At 36.4% G+C, this 10,876-nt stretch overlaps 2 protein-coding genes across 2 annotated transcripts; both read right to left on the minus strand.

Moving 5' to 3' along the window:
• Nucleotides 1-6,161: 6,161 nt before the first annotated feature.
• Nucleotides 6,162-6,941, minus strand: LOC134698091 (uncharacterized). The gene has a single exon (XM_063560383.1). It carries the CDS (start codon nucleotides 6,939-6,941, stop codon nucleotides 6,162-6,164), a length of 780 nt encoding a protein of 259 aa, XP_063416453.1.
• Nucleotides 6,942-8,091: 1,150 nt separating this feature from the next.
• On the minus strand, nucleotides 8,092-9,240 carry LOC134698093 (uncharacterized). The gene has a single exon (XM_063560384.1). It carries the CDS (start codon nucleotides 9,238-9,240, stop codon nucleotides 8,092-8,094), a length of 1,149 nt encoding a protein of 382 aa, XP_063416454.1.
• Between the last annotated feature and the right edge of the window lie 1,636 nt (nucleotides 9,241-10,876).

Here is a 10,876-nt window from a genome sequence, read left to right on the forward strand (position 1 = left end):
TCGTCCATGTTTAATTTTTCAAGCAATTGACTCATATTTATTTCGCCATTTCCATAAAATCCAAATTTGTCTGTCATGGAAAAGCAACTTTATCATGTTCATTAGACAATAATTGTGACATATACAAACAAAAGTGTCAACAGACCACTGGTGCTCTTATCTGAAGGGGTGTGTGGAAGTCCGTAAGAATCAACATGACTTTGCTGGTTGTCGTCTTAAACTAACACGTCCAATGGGTTCCAGATCCCATAATGGAAGGGTTTAAAGTTTTTTTGAAAAAGGATAACCTGCATTAATACACCTCGAAAATAGAATATCTGAAGAGTTTAAACTGTTTTCTCCCACTTTCCGTTTGATAGGGACTTGTTGGAAAGTAGAATGTTGTGTACACGCATCATTTATTTTACTCTCCGTTTGAAAGGAGCTTGTTGGGAAGTATACTGTTATGTACACGTATCACTTATTTTAAGTTTTTGGGCATCCAAACGGGCGCTAAGTTGCAATCGCCTTTTAATAATATCCATATTCGAGAAATATTGTCGTTCTTCATATAATGTTGTTTTAGAGGTTTAATGACTCTAGACATTGTTACTTCTATTACCATACGTCCTTATAGAATTTTGGTTCAATTTTGTAATGACTATGTACCAAGGCACTGAATCCATATTTTACAATGTAACGTTTGTCATATTGTATAAATTTCTCCAGACACCACGTTGTGAAGGTTATTGCGAATGACGTTTATTTTTCTATGATATCTTTATTGGATCATCAAACACGTCTTGTAATCGTTAAATGTTATTTTCTGTCAATTGACTTGTTTCTTCATTCCTTTAGCTTTCCTGGTGTGTTGACCATCACTCATTCGATACTATCACATCTTGTAAGAAGCCCTACAAACTTAGCCATCATTTGACCACCACATGCATACAAATCATTTTTTGTTGTTGACGTTGGTCGAAATTCCAAAACGTGTTGTCCATACAACAGGTTGGTGTGTCAAACTTGTTTTGAATGTGAGACATGTCTTTGTGAAAGTCGTCGGTTTGAATTTGATAGGCTTAACTATCAGTGTCGGTAAACAGAAGTCGAACTTTGTTCCCGTTGCTTTTACGCACACAGTCCAAATGAATGTCGTACATTTAACATCTTTGAAAATGTCTAAGATGCATGTTCCAAAGTACACAGGCTTGTCAAACTTGAGTTTGGTTTTCTGTATGTTTACTACTACCATGGACTCGTTATACACCACGAATCGGTCACAGATGGTTTTCGCTATTAGTTTCAACGGTTGTCTATCAGTAATCATTCATATTATATTCACTCGTTAACGTATGTTTATGATGAAGAACATACTTTACACGTTTGTTTTAATCTAAATGCGGCACCAACTTATGAACCTTGTTCATTTTTATGTTTTATTTTAAAATGATTAGTCGTTATGGCTATTGTATTGTCTCCTGAGTAATCCAAATCACATTCAGTTATGTTCCCAACCTCGTTCTCATATTTCCACATGTCAATGTCTTCAAGGTTGTCCACGCATTCAAAACCCCTGTAGGTTACGGACATGACCAACACATACAAATTGTTAGTACCTAAGTATTCCAAGAAAATCGTTGGTTGTGATGGGTCGTAGCCACTCACGTATTTGGCGTTGGCCATGCATGGCGATGGCTTATTTTAGCACACACCCCTTTTCGTGTTGCATATTACCAGCAGAATTAACATGTCTAATCTTACTTTGCTTATTTTTAACTCCACATCGTAAGCTAGCCCTGTTGACGTATAATAATGAAATGCTTCAAGCCCTTGGTATTTTAAACAAAAGGCACTTTAGTTTGTAAAGATATCTTCCAATTGCACAATGTCGTGGTAGTCTTGACCATTTGTAATGTTTGACAGTTAAATGTAGTAAACACATATTGTACATGAGAATAGTCAGCCACACTAACGTGTTCATTGTAAAGTCGGTCAGCAGATACTGAGAAAGTACTTTTATTCATGGGGAAAGAATTTACGTGGTTTTCCTGGATGACTTTATCCAAGAATTTAAGTGTCCAACGAAATAAAACAACCGTGGTCCAAATCAAGACATGGAAAGATCCCTATGTAGCTATAGGTTTTACTACTGATATGATATAGAGAATATATTGAATATCGCCAAATCTGAGAATACTATAAAAGTTGCACTATGAACTCCAACTGCAGGCATGATTATACCTATTTAATCTTTAAAAACCTAAGATGTACAACTTTTGATCTTTTATTTCTCATAGAAAAAATACTTTTTTATCAATGAAAGTCAGATTTCTGGTATTAAAAATATGCTATGATAAAGTGTTCATTTTATGTCCTCGTAATTCTCGTATGCATGGGAAATAATAATGTCATGCTCGGCTTGCGTTTGTTTACAAATCAAGATAGTTTTTTGTATTTGTTTATGTAGCTGTTTTCTTTAGGTGACATGTTAATGGCTTAATTAACATATTTGAAGGTCTTGCATCTGTTGATCACTCGATCTCTGGTCAATTAGTGTGATAACTACAATTAACACAGGTCAATGTTTTCTTTGCAATTTCCTTCAATCCAGACAATTTGTAACCTACGCTTCGAATCGCATACTAAAGTAAATGTTTCAATTTTGATTTTAGAAAACTAAAATCCACGAATTTAAAAACCCACGAACATGTTAATATTTCTCAATCCACGAAAATACACACAAATTAAAGTAATTTCACAGTAGTAGTTGTGTTTTCGTCATGTTGTAATGATCCTTGATGAAATCAGAAGATATACACTTTTTTTATTATTAATTCATAATGCTACCCAAATCACGACTTTCATACCTTTAATTTGTTCAACTTTAAATTCTTAGCTAAATATATAAGGTATAGAACGAAGTTAACATAAACCTACACAAATCAATGAAAAGCATTTCTTATCCATACACTTTATTAGAAAAAAATATGTTCTTTTCATCAGTGTTGGAAATGCAATTCACTTCACCATCGGTAAACCCCAAACGCATTTACGAACAAGTGGAAGTCATACCCTGTTAAGTTATGAAACACAATTGGAACAAAGGTAGATAGTTGGCAGTTTAAGTTACATTGTTTTATGTGCTGCTACACGATACTTTCCTGTCAAGTGGCCGTGCTCACGCACTTTGCTTCCCCTAATTTATCATCGCACGTATGACAATTTTAACTCGCTGTAAAACATTTGGGATCTTCATCAGTCACCACCAGGTCTTTTAATCCATGTATATGTCTGTCATGTCTGTAATCTCCTTCATTATCTCTTCCATACAAGCCACAAATTTATTAACAATGTCTTCACTAGAGTACACTTTTGTGTCTTTGTATTCCCCATGAACATACTTGATACAGAAGTAAAACCAGAAGGTGTATTGTTTTGGTAAACATCTGTGTAAGCTTTTAATTTCTCAGTTTGGCAAGTGTCTATCTGTTTTAAGTTACATAGAAAGTCAGCATAAATAACATAAGGTTATCGCAATTTACGTTTGTACTAAGTTGTAAGATATTGTAAAGGTATCTTCTTCTGGAATCTCGATTTTTACTCCATTCCTCTTAAATGTATCACAATACACTAAATGTTCGTCTAAAAAGTCATCACTTCAACCGTGGTTCATACATCTTCGACAAAAACACAATAACATTGTGGGATGACCATTGGGTACTTAACAAATGTGATAAAGTTTTATCCAACAGTAATGTTGTTTAGTAGCATTCAATTTAGTTTAATATAACATGTTTGTGTGAGTTCTATCCTTTCTGATGTTCTTTGAATTTTCAACGGATACCCTGCAAATTCTCCTAAGAGTTGTTGTTTATTTCAACACCATACCCAAACACATAAAGTATACAAGGTAGTATTTAGCCTTTCATATTTGGTCAATATGTTTCAACGACAATAACTAGCCCCTTCCCCTTTTTTGGTCAACTCGTTTACCTATTTTTTGTATTGAATCACTCGGTGTGTACTTTCCTGATCCATCTCCTCATTATGTGATTTTGAGAACACAGCTCACGTAAATAAAAGTCTTCTTCTAGTTTTACTGAAAGGCGTAGGTAAGACTTACACTTCAGGGATACAATTTATCCATATGAAGGTGTACTTCTACAATATGACTAACGTTCACTCACTTCCATCACGCATGCAAGTTGCTATCCTGTCTTTTGCCTTCTCTATCATTACTGTTAGTGCAGTGTCTTAGTTGGTTGATTCATGAGTAATACTAACTTGAGTTGTCCTAAAAAGTGAAATCACTGTCACCTGTTGCAGGGTTTGTTTTTACCAACTGTACTAGAAGCAAATATTGTACCTTCGATGCCTACTTTAATTGTTGTGCGTCTGTTTTTACTAATCAAATGTATGTAAAGCACTTCGACTTGTCTTAACAATGAATTAACAAATGGTTCAATGATTACGTACTTCTTTCTACCATCTTTCACCTTAATAACAGGTTTCTTAGCTATGTCTTGTTGGAGTCGTTTTTCTTTTACCTAGATCTATAAGATATACAACGTTTCTTTTCTTTTAGTATAAAATTCATTTTTAGTGAACAATTATGAACGGGATAAGACTTGATGCGTTTTGTCTTCAATAAGCTTTACCAACACGTCTTTTGGATTTATACTATATCCTTTTAACCCAAGACCATTTGCCATTCGATGTAAGTGGTTTACCGTTATTTGTAAATGACCCGTTGGTATTGTCTTTATAAACCTAGCACCACCACTTCATTAAGTATATTACGTATATTAAATGACAATCTAGACGCACCCGGTATGTTTTTGTTTGTTAATGCCATTGTTTATTTAATACCTTACACCCACATGTCTTTTATGATGATTTGTTTCAATTTCACACCCCTCACCACCACTTTTATTTTTATAAATCTAATGTTTACTAGATGTGAAAAGGAAAACAAGGACATGTACTACCACGCGGTTTACTGGATTATTAGGGTGCAGGCAAACGTACTTCTGATAAACGGCCCTTCTCGTTTCGTAATACAACCCACTTCAAGCCACACCTTACTTTTAACCCACTTTCTTGACTTCAAGATTAGTAGGTAACTATCACAAAATATTCCATCCACACTTGTAATCTATATAATTTGGTTCACCTCACTTGTTTGCAGGTCCCTTCATTTTTGTTTTTTCTTTTGTGTCAAAGGTATTCAGATCAATGAAATGATATTGGTTATAATATGCCATCGTAATCTCAATACTTTTAAAAATATTTCTATATTTTGGATTTTTTTTTTCGATTTAAAAAAACACCACCACGTACTTCTATTCAAATTCTAACCCTAACTTTCCTTACCCTTACACACCTTACTCCTATTCAACAGTTTTAAATCACACTACTGTAACTTTTACACCATGACACTATTTTACCTATATAATGTTACGTCATTACTTTTACTTACTAAAATGACGTCACTTTCTTTTTCACTGTCACCTTCCTTCTTTCACGTTCACTGTTAGTTACTAAATTTGAAAGTGTGGCAGCACTCTCTATTCTACACTACTGGTATTAACCTAGACTATTCACCACTCTTTTCTATATAATCCTGAGCCATCTGGCCATTACAGTGGTTCCGAAATATATAATGTATTTTACTTACAAACCACATATTCGGTACTTCTTAGTATGTCCTTACCGCAAAGTTCCGAGCTTTAATATTTTTCTGGGATCATGGCAATTCTGACCTCTATTGGGGATTAAAGTTGTGCCTTAACATACTCTCCATAAAAATCATGTCGGAAAATACGCGAAATACAAACATTACGCTATAGTAACGTTGTAACCTTAACGCGACGAAGCTTTGGATCAAATCTGAGGAGCTAAAGGAAAGTCCTGTGTTTTGGACGTATCGATATAAGTAAACACAAAAGCGTCTTCAATGTTCGTAAGCTTTACTAGTCTATGATATACAAGAGAGACGTCGGCAAGTCACGACGTTGCGGGCCTATTGTTACGTAAATGGCGGTAAAACGTTAAACAAATCAAAGAGTATGAAGAAACAATAACTAATTCACAACATTCTGGGGGCCGCAAAATGCAATTACTGTTCATATTTTGTTCATAAAAAGGGGAATTGAAAAAACACTTTTAACAATTGTAGTTCATATTTCCAATGGCACCACTTTCACAATTGGTCTCGTGGTAATCAGTCCATTTGATGTCCGAAGTTTGACTCCTCTTACGACTTCATCTTTTCCGGTGATCAAATCTTCTATAACTGCTAGTTTCCACATCATTCTCGGTGAATTGTCCATGATTTGTACGACGGAACCGATTTTCACATGTGCGCTTTTGTCTCCCGCGACGCGATGAAATTCTCTTAATCCAGTGAGGTATTCCATTCTCCATCGTTTTGCAAAGTGTTCAATCAAAGCTACTTTATGATTAAAACGTTTGTTTGCCTCTGTGAAATCTAAATTAAAATTATTGTCCTCTGAATCAGAATTGTTCTCTTGTGATAATGTTCTTCCCTGTAGCAGATGTGACGGCGTAAGCGGCTCTGGATCTCGGATGTCGGACGATACATACGTAATCGGACGATCGTTGATTACACGTTCAATTTCTATCAAAATTGTTCGTAATACGTCAGAATTTACTTGTGATTTTCCGAGCACTTTTTTCAATGTTGTTTTCGTAATTCCAACTAGTCTCTTCAACCATCCACCGTACCACGGTGCTGCTTTTGGTATAAATATCCAATTAATTTGAATGTTCATTTCCTTCAGAATGTCATGTGAGGCGGAACCAAAGGTTGGTGCATTATCGGAATACACAGTACTCGGAATTCCTCTCCTACTAACGAATCGTCTAAACGCTAATTTGAATGATTCGATTGTAATATCTGTAACAATTTTAGGTGTACGGCACGAATGCAAGCACATGTGAATAGGCAAATATACGATTTTGTAACAAGTCCATTGTCTTTAACGAATAGCGGTCCAGCGAAATCAACACCAGTTGTCGTAAACAGTATCATATCGGTGACTCTATCCTTGGGTAGCGGAGGCGAAATTTGCTGTGGAAATGCTTTTCCGGTCACTTTTCTGTACGATGTGGTTAACGCATTGTCTAATGGAAGGTATGCAATACGATTGGCGGATTTGCGTAATTGTCTGTCCAGCACCAGAATGTAACATCTGCAGGTGCGCGTTCAATATAACTAAGTCCGTAAATTCATTTTTCTTCGGTAGTAACACTGGAATCTTCGCGGAGTCGTCTAACTGTGAATTGTGTATGCGCCCGGCGCATCGAATGACACCTTCTGTATATATGAACAAGCGCAGTTGTCTTACTAACGGTAGATTCTTGTCATGTGACGGGTTTGCGAGTTGCTGCTTTTCATTACTGTTTTTTTCATTTTGAATATCTGTAATCCATGTACTAGTTGTGCGGTCAATTTCATCTTTCGTAATATCTTTTCCGTGTCTAGCATATTTCCTCAAGTTATACGGTCGCTTACTTATACTCACAAATTTAAGCACGTAGCATGTAACTCGTAGTAACTTGTTCAATGACGAGAATCTTGATAGGTCGATTATTTTCGAAATTCCATTTAATACACACGGTTTCATGTTTTTGCTGTCATCTGTTGTCGTTAACAAAATAGTCTCTTGTTAAACTTGTGGGGTCCATGTAGGCCAACTGTTCTCATCTGATATCCATGACGGTCCTTGCATCCACAAAGTCGATTCTTTGAATTGCATTGATGATATTACTCGAGTTTGAAGGTCGGCTGGATTTGATTCTGTTGGTACGTATTTCCAGTCGTAATTTTGTGTCGTTTCTTTAATTTCTAGCACACGATTCTGAACAAATCTTCCAAATGATTTTAAAGACGAAATCCAGTGCAGAACGATCTGACTGTCACTCCATAGTACTGTGCGTTGTGGCTTAAGGGTTTTTTGTGAGGTTTTTAGCCATTCGAGCTCCTATTACTGCAGCCATCAATTCTAGCTTTGGTAATGTCATTTTGGCGAGCGGAGCGATCCGTTTTTTTGCAATTACGAGAAAAGAAGTGTTTCCTTTTCACAATTAGGCACTGGCTCCATAAGCGCGTTGGCTGGCATCAACAAAGACATGTAATGTGATTTTCTCGTTGCTTTCGTTCTCATTTTGATCGTTGAAATAATGTCGTGCGATTTTCGTATTAACTGTTACATCTCGGATGTCATCTAAAATTTCATACAATGATTTAACTATGTTGCTAGGCAACACCTGGTCCCAATCGTATCCTTCTTTCCATAATGTTTGTACCAGTAGCTTAGCTCTTACGGTCACTGGTCCAAGAATTCCGAGTGGGTCGTAAATTGACGATGATTTACTCAATATTTCTCTCTTTGTCGCTTGTGAATCATCAATATCTATACGATCTTCATTTAATTTCGCAAATGTCAGTATGTCTGACTTCGCATCCCAACGCATCCCAAGAATTTTCGTCTCGATATCCGTATCAAGTACGTTTGCCTTTGTAGCTTCGTTGCTAAGTTGATTGCTATTTGACTTCCATGTTCTCAAATTAAATCCTGCATTTGTCATGAGTTCTCTAGATTTTACAAAGAAATTTAAGGCGGCTTCTTCCGTATTAACACTTGTAAGTACGTTGTCTACATACAAATCTCGCTTGAGTATCTCAACTGTAGCACTTGTAACCGTTGATAAATGTTTCAATAATGACGCGTTAAGAATAAATGGCGAACATGTCGCTCCGAATAAAAATACCTTGAATCTGTAAGTCTCAAGTTCACTCTTGGGGTTGCTTGGATCTCTAAGCCAGAAAAATCGGGTGGAATCGCGGTCTTCTTCGTGTAGTCCAATCTGGAGGAATGCTTTCTCAATATCAGTTGTTAAGGCGTACTTCCCGTAGCGGAATCTTGTAAGTATATCTGTTAGCTTATTAAGCTGCGGCGGTGTAGAAGAAAGGCAATCATTTAAGCTGGGTGATTCTGAATCTTGACGACAACTGCAATCACATACTATACGTATTGGTGTAGTCGATGAATATTTTTTCACTTGGTGGTGCGGAATATAATGTATTCGATTAGTAGTCTCATCCGGGGTCTCCACCTTCTCTATAAAACCTCGATTTTGTTGGTCGTTGATTATGTTACCGTATATCTTAAGCTTCTCTGGTTCTTTAGCAAGTCGGTTTATTACGTTGTATGCTCTCTTTCTGGCGACCATCTCGTTGCTCGGCAACTCCGGATGTTCCTGTTTCCATGGGAACTTGGGCAATGTACCTATTGTCTTTTAAATGAATGTTATTCTCTTGGTAAGTGGTCATTTCTTGTAAGTCTGTTTTCGCTTTCACTCCGCTGTCTGTTTCTGTTCCTATGGATTCCCAAAATTTATGTATTTCACATTCTTCTAGTCTGTTTTGGGTCAAAATGTTCATAATCGATGACGTTGATTGGTTATTACTGTTAGTGTTCAATTTCCTGGTCACGGCACCAATGTTTTGGACGTATCGATATAAGTAAACACAAAAGCGTCTTCAATGTTCGAAAGCTTTACTAGTCTATGATATACAAGAGAGACGTCGGAAAGTGACGACGTTGCGGGCCTATTGTTACGTAAATGGCGGTAAAACGTAAACAAATAAAAGAGTATAAAGACACTATAACTATTTCACAACATCCTGAAAACGTTAAAATGGAGGAATTCAAGGAATTCAAAGTATGCCGTAACCACGAAAAAGAAGATTATTCATTATTTAAACGAGAAGATGAAAGAAGTCCAACACGAGGATCACATTGAACAATAAATTACAGACTCGAATGAGTATATGTTTAATTTAGAGAGTAAACTAAGGCAAATACGAAAACTTAAGCAAACAATCAAATCCTCCAACAATACTTCTAATTTAAAAGAAAAGTCAACAATGAACGCTAATGCTGAATGCTATATATCTACATCAAACGCTATTAATACTAACACATCAGCCGTTTACACGCTAAACACTAGAGAACGAATTCCATTAGAGGAAAATCCTACCGGAAATCAATCACGCAACTTTACTGGTCCGCCGCCGCCTAACCATAGCAGGATTTGCGCTTACGCATGCCAATTATAAGACAGCCGTTTGTTTGCTAAGAGAGAGATTATGAAACCCACACAAAATTTTTAATGCTTACATGAAATTACTCATGAGCTTTCCCACACCGACAAATGATGCATTTAGCATGAGGTCTAACGGAGACAAACTTGAATCATATGTGCGAGGATTAAAGTCACTTTGTCAAACACCTGAAATGTATGGTTCGCTTTTGGTACCTGTACTTTTGGACAAGATACCAATTGATATAAGAAAATCTAATGCCAGAGAACACGGGAGATATAATTTGATATTGAAAAAGCTACGAAAATCAATAACTAAAGAGATTGAAATACTTGAAGCTGGCGAAGGAGTCATGGATTCAGACATATTGTACGCCACTGCATTTTTTTATGGATACGCAATCACATTCATACAAGAGCAAATTCACAGACACACGTAAGAATGTAAATACACATACATGTTTTTTTTGTTTAGGTGGGCACTATCTGACGGAGTGCTCTGAAATAACAGACGCAAACATTAGAAATCAAATTGTAAAACAGAAACAGTTATTCTTTAACTGACATGGGTCACACCAAGTGGCCGCATGCCAGTCTACTAAACGGTGCAAAAAATGTAACGGAATGCATCATACTAGCATATGTAAAGGAAAAGAGGTAATTCCAGGAATGACACCGCAGTCTACAATACAACAGTCAGCAATTAACTTAGTTGAAACACCAAACGAGACTAGAGTAAGACATTCTCCTGAAAGCAGCAACT

Source organism: Mytilus trossulus, chromosome 14, assembly GCF_036588685.1.
Source record: "Mytilus trossulus isolate FHL-02 chromosome 14, PNRI_Mtr1.1.1.hap1, whole genome shotgun sequence".
Taxonomy (NCBI): Eukaryota; Metazoa; Mollusca; class Bivalvia; order Mytilida; family Mytilidae; genus Mytilus; species Mytilus trossulus.

What these genes read in the sequence shown, in the direction of transcription:
- LOC134698091 (XM_063560383.1), bottom strand. Translation starts at nt 6,941, where the DNA reads ATGTGCTTGCATTCGTGCCGTACACCTAAAATTGTTACAGATATTACA.
- LOC134698093 (XM_063560384.1), bottom strand. Translation starts at nt 9,240, where the DNA reads ATGGTCGCCAGAAAGAGAGCATACAACGTAATAAACCGACTTGCTAAA.